The sequence below is a fragment of the Megalobrama amblycephala genome, linkage group LG23 (assembly GCF_018812025.1).
Source record: "Megalobrama amblycephala isolate DHTTF-2021 linkage group LG23, ASM1881202v1, whole genome shotgun sequence".
In the NCBI taxonomy this organism is placed as follows: Eukaryota; Metazoa; Chordata; class Actinopteri; order Cypriniformes; family Xenocyprididae; genus Megalobrama; species Megalobrama amblycephala.
The window spans coordinates 15429385-15448949 of NC_063066.1; the positions used below are offsets into that span (position 1 = coordinate 15429385).

A 19565-nucleotide genomic window follows, 5' to 3' on the forward strand; every position below is an offset into this window, starting at 1 on the left:
TTACTAGGGCGAACACATTTTTAAAAATTGACGTGCCCAGAAAAATTATTTATAATAAACACAGCAACATTCCATACCCCCCAAAAACAAGCAAACAAAACCAAATCAAGAATGGTTGATTTTGAATTCACATTGCACATTGAGTGGTAACAGCAATTATGGCCACTAGATGGCACCATGACCTTTCTTGTCTATATTACCCACACAATTGGTTTGGCAGGTACTGACAGTTCCTCCATCCACACAACTGTTTCGGTACATTTAACATGTGGCGGTCTAAACCTTTTTCTTTCTTCTTGTAAAAGTTCACGTGTCCAGTGCTCAGTCAGCACTCACCTCTGGGGCATTTGGTGTTGGGGGAGAGTTTTTCTTGCCTTTGTCATCCACAGGGAGCACAGAGGAAACAGCCTTAAGAACTGTAACCCCCTCTTTGTAACCCTATCCGAATATTAATACCCATCAAATCCTGCTGGGAATATTTCCCTACTTTCCTGGTGTCGAAAAGAATAACTTGATTTTCTCATTGCATTCCTCAGCCTGTTGAACTAACAGCGGTCTGAGGCCGTGTTAGGGAGGGTGAGGAGAGTCAACAGCCACTGCGGTGGCATCCAACTCCCACCAAAAATACGCAAGCTTTTGGGGGTCAAACTGTAAAGACATTGGGGAAAATAGAAAATTATTTATTTAATACAAAAATATTATTAAAATACACTTACATGAGCACCAAAGTACAAATCGCAGCATGCAGTATCTCAGATAAACATGTTCTCACATTTATAGTTTTTAAAGAGATTTGTATATCGGCTCACAAGGGGTTTCTAAAGACCTGCTGAACTGTATAGCTTTTGTTTGAATCTTAAAATATATTATCATAATGCTGTGTTACCTGCTCTTCTATAGATTGCAATGATACACAATGTAATAGTTTCCTTGACTGTAACTAGCAAACAGTGAGGCTGCATTGACATAGAGAGGGTACGTTACGTAATACTGCAATTATCAGAAAGTTGAGCTGAATACATACACAAAGTACCTTTTAATGATAATGCAACAGAAGCCCTTGCCCCCTTTCCGTTTAGTCATCCATCTAGTTTCCCTGACATTTTCTTGCATAATTTCTTCACAATATAATGTTGCAAAACAAAAACAAACCAACAAAAAGAGTAAACACCACATTTTAGCTAACTGACTGACATTAATGTTCAGAACACACTGTAAACAGGGCCACCAGTATGCTTAACACATATCATCACAGTTTCTCCAAATATAAAACATCTCCACTCTACTTCCTGTGTAATGCTTGGCTTTGGAATAGCAAAAGGGTCCAAGTATTGTTCTTGGACTGTTAGCACTTGCTCGGGTTGCTCTGATTCACTGTTATTTGATTTTGAACTCCAAAGAACCTAAAGGAAAACTGAGGTCCACTGCAGCTCTACTGAGTGTGAGACATTTTCCTTGACCTGAGACATTTCAAGGTAAATGGGCTCCATCAGATCTCCTCCGACGCTTGTGTTCAGGTCAATCTCGTGCAGTCCTACAGTACGGTTGTGGTCCTCAAGTGGTGGCCCTTAGCTCATGAGAACAGAGGCAGCAGCATTGGTCACCTGATGGTAACCTGTTAACACTGGTAATGGAAATGCTGGTGTACTTTTCCCTCCATGTGTGCATGGGAGTGTGTGTGGGTGTGTGTGTGCATGTCTGTGTAGACCTTGGTATAAATCTTTGGTGGACCGCTGAGAGCTGGGGGCCCCATTCCCATTAGTCTCTGGTTTTGCAGGTCAGGGTTGATGGAGCTTGGCATGCTGGGCTCCTTGTCAGGAATGTGATGGTCTCGATAGGTCGTCGGTCGGGGAGGCAAAGCGCTCTGGCGTCTGCGGCTGTGGCACAACCAGAGCACGATGGTGCCTACGATGAGCAGGGCAGCAGCTGGGATCCCAATGATCAGCGGCCAGGGAAGACCGGGGCTGATGTGGCGTGGAATCACATCTTTTTCCACCTTGGGATCTGTAAACAAACACAAAATGGCTTAGTGTGATTTAATTAAGTAAATATATGTGCTTTTGGTTTCAGATTGAAGCATGACCTTTACACACATGTAGCCACAGATTGGCCAGTCTGTGACGCTGTGAGCTGCATGCGTGTCACTTTGACACCAAGCTTCAATCTGAAAAGCCACTTAGAATAGGAGAATTACAGGAACTGACCTGAGAGAACGGTGAGGTAGGCACTGCGGAAGCTATAGCCCATGGTATTAGCCCCTAAACAGATATACATTCCAGCATCCTCGTCGCGTGCCTTGACGATGGCCAGCTTGTTGAGGTAGGAACCGTCAGGTCTGGACCACACGTCCCCAGTGGGCAGCACCACAAAGTGCTGGCCTCCAACCTCCAGCGTAGAGTTATAGCGCCCCTCTGTGCCTGGATCCACCCTCTTTAGCCACTGGATAACAGGCTTCACGTCACTGTGGACTTTACATTGGAACGAGGCTGTTCCACCAAACTCCACGGTTGTGTTGACAGGATGGGTACCAGTCAGAATGGGTTTGGAGTTGGTGCGTTCTGTAGAGAGAACCAATCAAAACTTAAAGTAAATTAGATCACTTTGCACATTTGAAATTGCAATAACTATCCATATCCATATATACAAATTTTGTAATGCAAAATAAATATATATATGATTTAAAATATTTTTATATATATTAACAAACATATTCCATGCTATGCTAACCATTCACTTTAGATATCACAGCTCACTAATTATTATTATTATTAAAAAGTTACTGTTACTGTCATAACTTGTTTTCAAGACAAATATATAAATTTAAACATCGTAAATAATTAAGACATTACTAGCACAATATAATGAATATATAAGCTAATTTAGTGCATATATTTAGTGAAATGCTCCCCTCTAGAGTTCATTTCTCTAGTGAACTAACATGCTGTGGACAGTAAATGACTTGCCTGACTTAACTGTAATGCTACAGGAAATATTATTCTCAAGCAGTTTTATTGACATCTTTCCATGTTTGAAACACCAGTTGAGAGATTACACGCTTATTGTCTATTCTTCTTCTTCTGTGCTTTTTCCTGTTGTGGTGGTTAGCAAACAGAGTTGCATTACCGCAAGTGCCCCCGTTCTGACTGTATTCGTCGTCTGACTGTATGCACCGAACCATGACGTCCATAACGTGATATATATAATTTAAAATTCTGAACAAATTGTCAATTATATGTTTAAAAATACTTTCAAGTAAAGTTCACAAAAATAAATACATTTAGTTAAATAAGTCACATGTAACAAAAATGCATCAATAACATTGCAATGGATAAAAACAGTGGCAATTATTATAAAATATGATATATTATTATTTATGTATATATGTAATGCAATGTAGTATATGTATTTCTTTAAATATGTATATATTTTATACCTTGTATTTATTTTATAAATATGTAAATATGTATAATTTATACATAAATATTTATTAACGAATACATTCCATTGCTAACCATTTAACTCACCAATTATTTATTAAATGTATTTTATATATTATTAATATAAATTATTTGTATTATTTATTTTATATATTATTTTTATATAAATATTTATATATCATTACAGGGTTTCTGCAGGTTTCATCAAATCTAATTTAATGCTTTTTTAATGCCTTTTTAATGCCTTTTTTTTATTTTTAATGCCATATATATGTCGCTAAATGTTATTTTTTTGTATTGATGTTTTAATCAGGTCCTTGTACGGCCGGGCAAGTAAAAATCTCTTTCACTTGCCCCTTCAAAAAATCCACGTATCCTGGACTAATTGAAAAGCGTTAGTGTCGAGCCCTGACATGTTAAACCAGCACTAAAATCCTGATTTATAATCGAGACGTTGTCTGACAAAATCACAATACACATAAGATAAAGACAGTTGCTGTGATTTTGGCTAACATTATATGTACATGTAAAATGATCACTCAGTCAGGTTAGAAACAATAGTATCTATTTTATTTGTTCTCTGACAAAGCGCACATCCTCAACTGAATGCGCTGCTCCTTTCAGCCACTAACTGAACAGCAGACGCAGAGAGAGGTGAAAGCAAGCCATATATATCGCGCTCATGCGGCAGTACTGGTGGATCTCGGAAGCTAGATCAGGTTAACAAGTATATTTGTCACAACGCGCTTTCTTGGAAAAAAAGTCGCAAAAGGGGTCTGAAAAGTTGCTAACCGGCCGGAGACAATTACCAAACTGGTTCCGTGTGTGTATCACAACAATGTACATATTTTACGACAGCAAATCAAAGTTATTAATTATGAAGGCTATATTCAAAATAAACTGATAGTATTATTTTTCTTCAAAACTATCTAAAAAAAAAAAAATGCCTGTAGGAATAAAATGTAATGCTTTTTAATGCCATTTAAGGCCTTAATTTTCGCAAAATCCATTTAATGACTTTTAATGCTTTTTAATGCCCTGCGGATACCCTGCATAAACAGATAGCATTGCTTCTAACAGTCCGCTTTAGCTACCAAACTCACCAATTACATCAACTTTGTAGGTGGCATTGATGTGTCCCGCTGCATTGGAGACATGACAGGTGTATTTGGCACTGTCCTGAGGCTGCAGGTTCTTCAGAGTCAGTGTCCACTGTGGCCGTTTACTCTGATGAGGGCTGGGCAGCTGGCTCTGGTCTTTCCACCATGTAATGACCGGTGTTGGATTGCCACTGGCCAGACACTTGAGACGCACCGAGCTGCCAACAGGCTGCTCTAGCACACGCCTGCGCATCTTTGTAGGCTGACTGAAGCGTGGCTTCACTGCGGAGGAAATAAAACATTTACAGCAAGAGGTTAGGGCTGGATGACAAAACATATTTTGTTAGGTAGTCACACATCAGTGATGAAATGATCTTTCTTAAGCTCGTACAGAATGCTGGTTCAAACACAGCCCATGCTGATGACCTCATGTGTTGAGTAACACTGAGTGAAAGATGAGGAAGGTGTGTATCAGTTGCTTACCCCATGGCTCTCCGGTGGGGTCCTGCAGGACGAGATCTGCGTTAGGTTCTGCTGCCTCTGGTGGAGGCTGGTTTTGTGTCACAGCTGCATCATCTGTAAGACACAGTCCAAAGTGATGAAGCATGAGAAATATTTATTTGTTTCATCATGCTTCACTTCAGTATTCTACACATACAGATTTAAATAATCAGTAGGAAGAGTGGAGGAAAGAGATTTCTCAGAATTAATCAATGTGCATTTCTATAAAACCTCATTATAATATTAAAATGCCCAGTGGTCCTTAAAAGCATTTGGACACTTGAGCCACATGTTAGATACCAAATACTGAACAAATCGGCAATAAAAAAATAAAATAATAATAAAAAATAAAAAAAATCACAAAAATAAGTTTCAAATTATAAAACATATTTAAAATTAAGACAAATATTTAGACGCATAATTCACATGTAAACAAAAATGCATACATATCTTTGCATTGGATAATAACATAAAAAAAAACAATTATTATATCTTTATTTATTATATTTAATTATTATAAATATAGCACAATTTTCAGGTTAAAAATTATAAACAACAGACAATTTTAGCACAATTTTCATAGCACAATTTTCAGGTTAAAAATGATAAACAACAGACACATTGTTCAAAATTAAAACAAATATCTGGGCACTTTCTGGTTGTCAAACTTTGTTGCAGAGTTAATAAGATTTTGCTAAAACATTTATGTGAACTGATTTCATAGAATTAAAAAAACTTTTGGTCCAGTTGGAAGTAAACAACATGTCTAAAAAAATGTAGTTATGAGAAAAGGTCTAGCATGATTTGTTTCAGGTGACATATGCTTTGACATTTTTTATATAAAATATTTTCTTATGGCATGATTACAAATGATTTCAGGCAAATCTCTGCTACTCAGGGAGCTATTTAAATGTCAGCTTGTTTCAGTATTTGTGGATTAAATTCAGAATGAAAATATTATTTATATATATATATATATATATATATATATATATATATATATATATATATATATATATATATATATATATATATATATATATATATATATTTTTATATATATATATATAACACAAGTGAAAGTACTAAAGTCTTGTTTAAGAACCCCAGTATAACACGTCAATTCTAAAATCCTCTTGTTCTCAAGCATACTTTAAGGAATAGTTTAGATATTGGTCCATAAATCAGCAGTCAGATGTTTCTCTAGCAATATGAGCTCTTTCATCTTCATACCCACTATTAATGTCTGCAAATGGTGTCATGTAAATCATGTTGAATGAGCGGGTCAGTGCAAAGGCCAACACTTGGTGAGATTTATTTGTAGTGCTTTGAGAGCCAACAGAACCCCTCTGTGCCGAATTTCGCATGGAGATCAGTGGACTGTGAGGTGTGTAAAGGATTGTGTGTTTTTTCAGAACCGGTTACATTTTAGAACTCCATGGGAACAATAACCAGGCTGAACTGACGTATTATTTTGAAGGGGTTTGTGCACTGGGGGTGAACAAACACTGCTATATTGTTTCTTCTCTCCAGTTTCCACACTGTTTAAGACACAACACTGTGTTGACTTAACCCTGGACAGGAAGCCAATTAACTGACTTTAACCTAAACTGTGCAGACAGAGCTGAGAGTGCTGCTTTGTTTGGGATGAATTTCTCTGGCTTGGCTCAGAGGAATGCACAGAGAACCCTCTCACTCCCCTGAATCCACAGCAGACCAATCGTCGGCACACACACAAGTGGGTAGATTAGCCGAACACAACATCTTTATGTACACAACATTACTTATTCTAGGCAATCCCAAATCAACAAGCCATGAATCAACACTGTGGCAACAAATGCTTCTCACATGCGAAGGTGATGAAACTACTTAATAAAATGCCTTCTGAATACTTTCCATAGTTCTGTTCAGCCAGCGTCATCAGTGGTTGGCACAGCTAGTACTTCACTTAAGAAGAAAAAGTGAAACCAAACATTTGTTACTCCCCCACCCTCCATGACAGAATTTAAAGCCACAGTCTCACTATGATTCTAGTACCAGTAACATTTGGATACTGTAAAATAAGCAATAAATGGTGAAAAAATTAAATAAGAAAATGTTTAGATATTTTTTTATAAACAAAAAGAAAAATATCTTTTTCTTTTAAGTGCATAAAATCTATTAAAAATTGCTTTAGTCAGAAAAATCCCATACTTCAAATGCACTATTAGGCATAAGTTTAGGCACAAATTACTAAAATGTTCCCCAAGACCTTAAAAATCTTTTGATGCAAAGAAAATAATTTATTATACATGTTTTTCATTTCTTTAAAAATGTATGTATTAATAATAATAATAATAAAAAGAAAAAATAAAACCTTTGACTGGTAGTGTATATACACACTTTAAAGTTTGGGGTCAGTAATTTTAAATGTTTTTGAAAGAAGCCTCTAATGCTCAGCAAGCCTGCATTTATTTTTATTAAAAATACAGTAAAATGGTAATACTGTGAAATATTATTACAATTTAAAGGTGTCCTAGAATTAAAAATTGAATTTATATTGGCATAGTTAAATAACAAGAGTTCAGTACATGGAAATGACATACAGTGAGTCTCAAACTCGATTGTTTCCTCCTTCTTATATAAATCTTATTTGTTTAAAAGACCTCTGAAGAACAGGTGAATCTCAACATAACACCGACTGTTACGTAACAGCCCATGATCGAGGCATTACACAAGGGCAGCCAGCATTAACGTCTGGATCTGTGCACAGCTGAATCATCAGACTAGGTAAGCAAGCAAGGACAACAGCAAAAAATGGCAGATGGAGCAATAATAGCTGACATGATCCATGATAACATGATATTTTCAGTGATATTTGTAAATTGTCTTTCTAAATGTTTCATTAGCATGTTGCTAATGTACTGTTAAATGTGGTTAAAGTTACGATCGTTTCTTACTGTATTCATGGAGACAAGAGCCGTCGCTATTTTCATTTTTAAACACTTGCAGTCTGTATAATGCATAAACACAACTTCATTCTTTATAAATCTCTCCAACAGTGTGTAATTTTAGCTTTAGCCACGGAGCAAAACCTCAAACTCATTCAGAATCAAATGTAAACATCCAAATAAATACAATACTCACATAATACAACGCATTTTCTATTTAATATATTATAATAATGTAATTTATTCCTGTGATGACAAAGCTGAATTTTCAGCAGAATTACTCCAGTCTTCAGTGTCACATGAACCTTCAGAAATCATTCTAATATGCTGATTTGCTGCTTAATAATTTTTTTTTTTTTTTTAATTATCAGTGTTGAAAACAGATGATAAAGAGTTGGAAACTGAGATTAGTATTCTTCGATGAATAGAAAGTTCTAAATAACAGCATAATTTTATCAATGTAAAAGTCTGCTGTAATTTTAGATCAATTTAATGCATTTAATTATAAATAAGTTTAAATAATTAATTATTACTCCAAATTATTTTATGAATGAATAAACGTATACACTTCTTTTAAAAAACCTTACTGGCCCCAAACTTTTGAATGGTACTGTATTTTCACATTACTGAACATGACAATGGAAGGTTGGTAATGTCTCTTCAGCTAGAAAAGCCTTCAAACTCTGTTTTTCTTTAGTTCCTGCTGTCCTGAGGCTGTGTGTATAGCTGCTGTGGAGAGCGCACCGCACCTTTGTCCCTGCTAATCCTCATATGCTGAGCACAGTCCTTGCATGTTCAACAGACATTCAAGCCAAAGCTAGCAGAAGTGTTTTCATCAGCCTACAGTCCATTGTTACCTTTGGCCCTGGGGCGTAGGAGCAAAAGTAAGCCATTGCCGCTCTGTTCAGCAGCAGCAGAGTGGAATCAGTGGAGCTTTATGTGGGCTAAAGTGGTCTTACTGAGAGCCCAACTCCAGACTCTAGTTCTCTGGATTGTGAAGGGTGAGTTCTCTAAACAGGTGTCCAAAAAGACAGAGGTCTCCCTGACACAGCATTCTAGAGCTGTATGGCATTATGAGTATTACTATGCATGTTTCTAATGGAATGAATTCATAGTTCAGTTACTCTCAGTGATGTTTTTTGCACTGGTGGGGCACGAAAAAAGCGGCAAAGGAGCTTTGAAGCTCTGAAGGACAGGGGGCTCCTTTTCCTCTGCAGCCCTATAGAGATACATATAGAGAGGGGGTGCCCAAAGAAGGTGGGCTTGGTTGAGGTCCACAGGCAGCCCCACAGCTCAGCTTACAAATGATCTTCATGTGGACTCAGTGTTAATAAGGCTCACATATTATTTTTTCCAACTGGGATGAAGTTAAAAGCAACGCCTTCAAAAAGTTTCATTCTCCATTCATACCTGTGCGCAAACATACATTCCTGTAGATCTGTCATATAGAGCTCCACATGCTAGGGAAAAAAAATCAAAGCAAAACAAACATTGAATAGAAAGCAGGCTGAAACGTTTCTAGTGATTTTCAGTGACGAGTACAACATCTAAATAAAATTAACATCAAAGGAAGAATTGGTCTTGTTTCCTTTTTTCTATCAAGGTCGTAATGAAGATTGAAGATGTGTAGAAACGTACAGAGTCGTTTGACTGATACTGTGTTTTTAAGGTAATAGCCTATCACTTACTGAAACCATGTCTGTTCCAGTAAAACACAAAAGAAAACACAGCCAATGCAGTTTACCATTGTGAGATTAAAGTACTATGAATGAAAAAGGTATGAACTATGAATACATTTTTTTATTGAGTTCTTTCCAGCCCTTTTAAGCTCTTCCAATCATTTTGTTCTTGATGAAAACATTAGTTCTAATCTTTTTTGAAAGAAGCACGGTTATGTGTTTTCATGTATTCAAATGTATTCAAAAATACTGGAGAGAGATGAGAGGGAAATACAAAGGAATAGACTGGGCTGTTATAAAAGCAAGTGCTTATTCCTGCCAATAAAATCAAAACAAAAGAATTAAATCAGATGGGTAATGTAGGTAAGCTTTCATGCTTTTAAAAAATATGATTTGATACCTCCATTCTTGTTAGCTTTACACATACACCTCATTTCCATCTGTATATTTGGCATGGCATATCACTGTGAGTGCTGACTGAAGAGGCAAATTAGAGACTGTTGGTACATTCACAGCAGGCAAAGACAGAGAGAAGCAGATGAGAAAGGGTAATTAGAAGTCTCCTTGTATCTTTTATAGAGCCATAAGTGGTTTGCTGCAACAGTCGTATGGCAACTCGGGAGGAAATTGGCCAAACCTAATGTGTCTGTGTTCTTTTCTTCTCTGTTGTGAGTGGAGTGGGCCCGGAGCATCCTGCAAAGGGCCCGGCCCAGCCTCTGGCCCCTCTAATGAGGTGGATGAAAGGCCCTTTAATGTGGCTCTCTGATTAAGGTGGGTAATTTGCATCCCTTTAGTTTAATTAAAACCTTTGCTCCCCTTGCAGCTCAAAGAAGGCTCAGTTGTATGCCATGAAACCAAAGCCATGATGTGATTAGGATCTGGTTTGAATTGCACATATGCATCAGAGATATATCGGAGTCAAAATATTTAGTGCATTTACTGGATGCTATAATTTGACACAGTGAGATCTAAAAGTCAGAGAGCTTCTTTTTTGTGTATTTTCAGAGGACAGTAAATCTTTACTGCTATACGAGCTGCGCATTGTCTACTCTAAAGTATATACAATTTTCATTTCTATAATATTGTCCCTTGAGAACATATAATAAAATGGTTGCTGAAATGTGAGGGATGTACTCAGTTTTGTGAGATTCGGTTCACTATATATATTATGTATGGCCTCTTCTGGCCTTGATAACAGCTCTTTTTTTTGCGATGCTTTCTCTCTTCTCTCTCTCTCATATATATGTGTGTGTGTGTGTGTGTGTGTGTGTGTGTGTGTGTGTGTGTGCACATTTTTGTGATTTATGAGGACACAAATTTGTATAATGACAGGTATTACACTGGTATTATGACATAAAAATGAAATATGAGGACATAATGCAGAATGTTTTCTGTGATGGGTAGGTGTAGGAGTAGGAGTAGTGGAGGAGGATCAAATGTACAGTTCAGAAGACAGTAAATCTATACTGCTATACAAGCAGCACATTGACTACTCTAAAATATATCCAAGTTTCTTTTCTATAGTATTGTCCCTTGAGAAGATATACTAAAATGGTTGCAGAAATGTGAGGGGTGTACATGCTTTTGTGAGATAATGTATAAATATATATATTTATATGTGTTATGTGTGAATAAAGACTATTTATTTCTTTCAGCTTGTTATTTGCCTAATAAATGACAATAAAATATTTAGTTATAAACATTCATCTTATATACAAATTATCAGTAAGATTTTTTATTTCTAAAGAAATAAAATACTTTTACAATATGGATCAAGGAACAAGGAGAACTTGGTAACTATAGAAAATAAACTGCATGGAAATACAGGAACACGAACAAAAACAAAATAAAACAACTTAATCCTGGCATTAGTGCCCCTTCCAACAAGGTGCGTGGATAGGGAGGAGGGGGCTTTGGAGAAGAATGAGGAAGATGTGGATCAGAGATGAGGGAAGGAGGAGCCAAGGTGGAGCCCTGATAGACCTCTTGGGTGGAACCTTGGGGCCGACATTGGAAGGCCAGAAAGTCCAAGACAAATTCGCTGGCTTCAGTGCATGAAGTGACGACGGAGGCCGGACAGAACAGGGTGACACCAGAAGGTAGGAACGGTGGGAATGAGGAGCCTGGTGGAGCCAAACGGGTGGAGAACTGAGGCGCAGCCAGAGGCCCAGAAGTCTGGAGCAAAACCTAGGTAATGAGAGACCAAGGTGTAGAGCCGAGGCAGAGCTGAAGGGCTGTCAGGCTGAGGTGGAGCAATGGGCCTGGATACCTTGGGTGTAGCCAGGGGATCCAACTCACAGTGTTGCACTGGTGTTAAGGAGGTCCGAGGTGGAGCCAATGAGCAGGAATGAGACAGTGGCACGGGCGGAGCTGAGGAGCTGCGAGGCACCAGCGGGGCAGATGGGTCCAGGGAATTAGACAGAGCTTGTGGTGAGGATGGTGACAATGGGGTGGGTAGGGCATTGGGTACGACCGAGTCATTCATGATGTAGAGTGTGGTGGGCTGGGAATTGTTAATGGAGTTAATGGTGTGGTCATCCTCAACGATTCCCACGGTGATGGAGGATCTGCACACCCACAAGGCATAATCGATGATCTCGATGAAAGGACAGATCGTCCCTCAAAAGCAGCATCGTGAAGATTAGGCTAATTTGTCCGGTGACGTAGTACTGCGCGCAACTGTTTCTTCCTGTCAGTGACGGACCGTAATCATTCTTGTGCAACAGAAAAAGCAGTATGGAGGAGATTCAAGGAATGCTGCTTCTGCTCATGGTGTGTTGGTTTACTAAAGAAATAATGAACCAAACGGCAGAAAACAGACGAGCACTGATAGTAAAGTGTATACAGAAAGCTCGTAATTCTCGATATAAAATGAGACAACGTGTCTTATCAGCAATTGCCGACATCGACTGTGAGATGGCTGGGACGAACGCGCTCCATCGGGCAGAAAGAACAAGATTGGTAAGAAAACAATCAATCAAAATTATCCAGAGTTGTGAAGAATGTTATTATGGAATTTACTGCTGCGTGGAGTTGACCAATCAAATGCGGCGTGAATCCGACCAATCAAATGCGGCGTGAATCCGACCAATCAGCATGTTCAGTGCCTAGTCCCACCCCCGAAAGTTCCTGAACTTTGAAAAAGTACCACCTCGCCATCAGGGACTTTTCTGAGGGGGACATTTTACCCGGAACTTTTTTTAGTTCCTGGTTCCTGCGGTGGAAACACACCGAGTACCAGCCTAAAGTCCCTAGTTCCTGGGTAAAGTTCCTGCGGTGGAAACGGGGCTTTTCTGGTAATGCTCCAGGAACTTCACGTACTCCTCTAGTGACCGGCCGTTCTGTGAGAAGAAGTCCATTAAATAATCTGTCACGTAGGTCGTAGGGATGGGTATCGGCTCCGATACTGCCATTTTTGCCGGATCGGGTATCGGCCGGATGGGACCGATCCAAATCCGATATTGTGTGTGTGCTATTCTGTGTTATTGTTAAGCCCCACAAAAGGCATAAAAACATTAAAAAGCACCATAAAGTTTCTGTGCACTATATTCCAAGTGTTCTGAAGCCATTCCATAGTTTAATTTGAGGTACACATAAATATTTAAGTCGTTAAATTAAAGTTCATGTAAATGCCTCTGTCAGTCATTCTCAATTCAGCATTCAAACTGCGTGTCGCGTTCGGTTACGACAGTCAGCACAATGAAACTCTCTCCAAGATGATTCAATGTTTCTATTATTATACTTCATCTGTAGACAAAGATACCGGTAATACAATACGCATCAATATATCTTCACTTTGTGCTTTGAACTTTTCAATGCGGAGCGCTGCACCTGCATGCTGTGACTCCATGATGCTTCAAGCGCATCATTCTGCACACGGGATGCGCATAAGCACTTTGTGCCGCTCTGTATGGGAGCCGTTCATATTATAATACTTTTGCGCAATGAAAGATTGTTAATAGCATTTTTTGTTCAGTCCTATATATATGTTGCTGCCTCATTAAAAAAAAAAAAAAAAAAAAAAAAAAAAAAAAAAACTCAGCTATAAATTTAAAAGTTTATTTTTATATATAAATATAAATATAAGTCATGAGTCATGGATGAAGGAGTCAGCTGGACAACTTGAATTTCTACCAAGCTAGTGAAGCTATTGGTTTATTTACAGTTGTTGCACTGATGCACAATTATTTAATAAATAATTCACTACATTTGTGTCTGTTTGTTATTTTGTTTTACAAAGTTAGGAAAGTAATGTTTAAGTCAAGCCTGATACCTTGCACAAAAGAATGATCCCAGTTTCTTCCACACAGTGAGGCATACAGTTTATTAGGTAATTTAGCACTTTTTTATTATTACTTGAACACCGGATCGGTACCGGCCGATACTGAATCCCAGGTATCGGACTCGGTATCGGAAGCGAAAAAAGGCGGATCGGAGCATCCCTAGTAGGTCATAGTATTAATAACATGCATTATGCAGGAAGTCTGAAGAGATACTTTTAATAATAATCACAAGGAAAATAACACATACTACATTAAGTACACGATGAGAACCGACCAAAGAATGAACAAAACTTATACACAGATAACTAAACTAGATACAGGTGGGATTAATTAGTAACCAAGGTAACAAACAAGGGGATCTTAGTAACTATAGAAACAGGAACTAAACTTTGTTTTAAATTTTTCTTTCAAACATTATTAATCCCAGATTTTAAATGTGGACTCAGAACATTAGATTCCACTACAGGCAAGAGCTGCTAATCAATCCCCCGGTTTCACAGATGAGGCTTAAGCTAGTCCTAGACTAAAATGCATGTTTGAGCTGTTTTTTTTTTTAAAGCAACTTGTACTGACATATCACAAAATATGTCAGTGATATTGTTTTGTCTCAAGATGCACACCACTAATGTTTTTTTTCTAGGGTACATTTATAAAAGTTACTTAAATGCCCTAATTGAACTAAGGCCTAATCCTGGTTTAGGCTAAGCCCTGTCTATGAAACCGAGTCTAAAAATATTTAATCTAAGTAAAGGAATGATGAAATATGATCAATATTATTATATCAAAATTAAATTATTTTAACATTAGATCAGTTTCCTCTGCTTACATTTTCATCTTAATTGTCTCATCATTTGTTCTTTTCTGGCTTTCTGCTGAAGTTATAATTTGTTGTTTCAAAAACATTAAAGGTGCCCAAGAATGCTTTTTCACAAGATGTAATATAAGTCTAACGTGTATCCTGAATGTGTCTGTGAAGTTTCAGCTCAAAATACCCCATAGATTTTTTTTTATTAATTTTTTTAACTGCCTATTTTGGGGCATCATTAACTATACACTGATTTTGGCAGCGCCGCCCCTTTAAATCGCGTGCTCCCTGCCACACGAGCTCTCGACTATATTACAGTGCATTTACAAAGTTCACACAGCTAATATAACCCTCAAATGGATCTTTACAAGATGTTCGTCATGCATGCTGTATGCATGCTTCGAATTATGTGAGTAAAGTATTTATTTTGATGTTTACGTTTGATTTTGTATGAGTTTGAGGCTATATGCTCTGTGGCTAACGGCTAATGCTACACTGTTGGAGAGATTTATAAAGAATGAAGTTGTGTTTATGCATTATACAGACTGCAAGTGTTTAAAAATGAAAATAGCGACGGCTCTTGTTTCCGTGAATACAGAAAGAAACAATGGTAACTTTAACCACATTTAACAGTACATTAGCAACATGCTAATGAAACATTTAGAAAGACAATTTACAAATATCACTAAAAATATCATGCTATCGTGGATCATGTCAGTTATTAATGCTCCATCTGCCATTTTTCGCTGTTGTTCTTGCTGGCTTACCTTGTCTGTGCACAGATCCAGGCGTTAATACTGCCTTTCCTTGTCTAATGCCTTGAACATGGGCTGGAATATATGCAAATATTGGGGTCATACATATTAATGATCCCGACTGTTACGTAACAGTCTGTGTTATGTTGAGATCTGCGTGTTTTCCGGAAGTCTTTTAAACAAATGAGATTTATATAAGACGGAGGAAGCAATGGGGTTTGAAACTCAATGTATGTCTTTTCCATGTACTGAACTCTTGTTATTTAACTATGCCAATATAAATTCAATATTTAATTCTAGGGCACCTTTAAAAAAATCTTAATTACTCCAAACTTCTGTCCAGTATAGTATATGTGTATGATTGCCCTTGCATAATATTATGACTTTAAAAAGGTGCTCCTTAAAAATTTGGTAATAATCAATAATCAATTAAGGGTTCACTTCTTTAAAAGATAATGATGTCATTTTTTATTATTTATTGATTTTTTTTTTATAATTACTTAAAAAAAGAAAAAAATATGATGTAACAGGGTTGATGGATAACTGAAATAAAGAGAGCTTTTGACTAAACGCTATTTGTTAATATTCTGCTACAGGGTGAAGTCATTTTTTGTACACAAATAAAAATAAAACACAAATGGCACACGTTTTGTAGAATGACTATTAGTATCTAAAGAAAAGACTGGAATACAGTAGAATTTATTTGTCTGATGTCAAACACATCACAAGACTGTCACAACCACTGGAAAATACTCTTAAAGCCCCCCTTTGATCATGCGTCATTCTACCACTGATGTAATCCGTAATTCTGATTACTTGTAATGTGACACGGAGCTTCACAACTTGAGCTCTCAAGAGCGTGTTTGTTTTATTTCTTTCATTGTAGGGAAATAAGCTTGGGCAAGTTCAAAGCACAAACACATATGGACACAAATGAATTCATGCTTGTGAGTAGCAGAAGAAAAGACATCGTTGAAAAAAGAGAAGATGAAAGGATGCTTGATGGAATTGAAACCAGTCTGGACTCACATGAAATTAAGCTGAACAGAGAGAGACATACAGAGTTTGCAATGGCATATAAGAGTGAGTTCAGGCGGGGAAGTGAGAAGCATAATTGAGAAAAAACAGTCTGTAACTTTAGCAGCAGCAGTAGGACAGAAAAAAAGAAGGAAAAAAAAGGAGATAATTAGGAAATGGTTTCTGCTTATTTAATGTTAATATAATAAAATTTGTATATTATAATATTGATCACATTTAATCATTCCTGTACTTAAATAAAACTTTTTTTTTTTAGATTATCTCCACCTATAGTGGAGTCCAAAGTTCTGAGTTGTACACAATAAAATTCTCTACACTATTCAAAAGTTTGGAGTCTGTAATATATTAATATCTGTAATATATATATTAATATTGTGAAATATTACAATTTAAAATAATCAGAATATTTAACTGGAAGAAGAGTCCATTTTATAAAATGACCCAGTCCATGTTTCTTCCCCCTTGGAATGTTTAAATAGGAGAGAAGCATTTCCCAAAAGAGGAGCCGTCATGGAAAATAGGTGTATATCAGACTAAACATAAATACTGCAGCAGTGAGGCCGTTCTGCTCTCAGGCCAGCCATGGCAAACGAGTAAACGCATGTCTACTGGAATGGAAAATAGCTTGTGTAGTTTACCAGATCTCGAATGAATGAACGTCAGTGCTGTGATTCCCACTCAAGCCAAACCTGGTCAAGGTGGCATGACCCAAAGACTGGAAGGCATATCCATGCTGTCCAAACCTGCTGCCCCTCCCTTATCCCACCTACCATGTCCCTCCTCAGTCTTGGGTTGGCTTACAAGTGTAATTTTGATACAATTATCCATTTAGGTGAGGAGGACGCTGGCTAAACTGCAACACATGTAACCCGTGGCCTGCAAACAAAGAACAAAAGGCCACTGCTGGAAGCTCTCCACCAGTCCCCTTATAAAACAGGCAGCCCAAACCACCGTCTGAGTAGAAGCCACAGTCTCTCCCCGCTGTGTCCGTACACAGTATGGCCTCCTATACGATATAAGTGAGAGATGCAGACAAGAGGGAGCCAATGCCAGGGAACCAGGACTCTACAACAGTGTAATTGTGTGTAGAGTCTGTTACTGTTGGAGGCAAACTTACGATCTTTAAATTCATACATCCAACATAAATGTAAACACAATATAGACACAATAAACACAGTTCTCACAATATAGACAATTAGGTTGTGGAGAAAAGCCTCATCTCGCGCCCTGGACTCCTGCAAAGCAGCAGTGGGAGAAAACAATGCTGGCAGTGTGTGGTGCTCTTTAGAAACAGCAGGGGTGCAGGGTCTGGGACCACCACGGAGGAAAGAGGGAGAGGCCCAGGTGCTGTGGGACATTTTAAAGTATAGCACTTTATGACACGGAGACTGATTTAACTCCACGACACATCAGTGAACGTGGGAATGGTCGGCGTGAGATGATGGTGAAGCATTTCTTCAACACTCTCTGGTAAACAACACCTTTACTCTGACCTTTAAGACCCAATATGCCATTCTTACAAACCCATATTCCCAGAGTTTGCTGTGCCAGATTGCAAAAAAAGTACTGAATATGTGAGGAACATTGGAGAGCAAGTTAACGATCCTATTAAAATGCCTTAAAGCTGTAAAGCTGTGCTAATCTCCGTCTATATTTAAAACTTGAGCTGTTATTCTCATGTACAAACGCAGACATGATTTTGAAAAAAAAAAATGTGTTTCTATTTACGCATGTGAAAAGCACAAAGACTTTTCGGTGACTGTGGTCAGGAAAAACTGAAGGCTTAAATTATAGCCGTTACCTCAGTTTAGGTTTATAGCCAACTGATTACACCAAGCCATCAGCTGCCTGGTTTGATAGGGGCACAATATCAACTAAAAGCTAAAATTACACTTTCAGGAGGAAATAAGTGGGGTATAGATTGCACACACATTAAAATATGAGGGCACAATTTGGCCCGTGCTTGCCGTGAGGGCAAATCCTGGTGCAGATTAGACCCGCTCTGATGATGACAACAGGTGCTATTAAATGTCACTAAATTCCTCAGTCTTGATACCATCAGCCCTGGCTGGAGTTTCCCCTGTTGTGTTTTTGGTGTACATTAATCTACATTAAGTAGCTGCTTCACAGAAGGATATCTGTAAAAGCACCTGTTAGGGGAAATTTTGTAATTTGCTGTGCTCTCAAATTTGTTTTGTAAAATTGGCAAAACCTCTCTTTGTTATTATTTTTATCATTCCTTATTATTCAGTTTTATTATATACATTGACATTTACATGCACATCACTTTCTGAGGAGAGTAGTAATGATGTAACTATGTGCAGTAACCAATTAATTAATTCTCATTTATGTCCTAGACAACAGCACACAACAGATCAATAAATAGCAAAAATGTATTTTGTAGGGCTGCCCCCTAATAGTCGACTAACCGTTAGTCAACTTGAAGAGGCTTGGTCGACCAAGATTTTATTAATCGGTTAGTCGCAGAAAAAAAATCTCCACAGGAAGTGGCGAGGTCACGCAGTCCTAGAGGCACAGATCATTAACTGCAGGAAATCCAAACATTCACCTATCATTTATCGACCTCAAATATGGCTTATCACTTGAAACATGTAAGTCGCAACTTTAGTCCATTCTCTTTAATGTTTGCCTATAGATAAATGTGCGCTATTATTTGGCGCATATCCAAGTGTTTGTGTGGAGAGCGTGTTTACTGCATGACATGGAGGCGCCGGTGTGATCACTGCACTTAACTTAAAATACTCCGTCATTTTTGGTCATAGATAAGAGTAATGCAAAAATGTAAAGGGTCTACTTTTATTTCTGTAAACTCACAATAACAGCAAAACGTTGTGCTTTTGTAAAACAATGAAAGCAATCAGGATGCGTTTTCTGATCTCGGTCTCTGTGAACTTGAGCTCGTAACAAGCATGAACCGAAACTCATCGTATAGGCTGCTTTCCTCACAGACACAAGAAATATATCTATAGCTTGGAATGTCTACTTTTAAACGAGCCAATTCAAATGGAAAATAAAT

At 37.8% G+C, this 19565-nt stretch overlaps 1 protein-coding gene across 1 annotated transcript in view; it reads right to left on the bottom strand.

Moving 5' to 3' along the window:
• Positions 1-664: 664 nt before the first annotated feature.
• The window catches only part of fgfrl1b (fibroblast growth factor receptor like 1b), a 44675-nt gene continuing 25774 nt past the window's right edge, over positions 665-19565 (bottom strand). The window contains exons 4-7 of the mRNA XM_048176517.1: positions 5021-5113; positions 4541-4819; positions 2205-2558; positions 665-2004 (exon numbers count right to left, since the gene is read on the bottom strand). Of these exons, the coding sequence (XP_048032474.1) occupies positions 1619-2004; positions 2205-2558; positions 4541-4819; positions 5021-5113 (1112 nt within the window). The 3' untranslated portion in view covers positions 665-1618. The remainder of the gene's footprint in view (positions 2005-2204; positions 2559-4540; positions 4820-5020; positions 5114-19565) is intronic.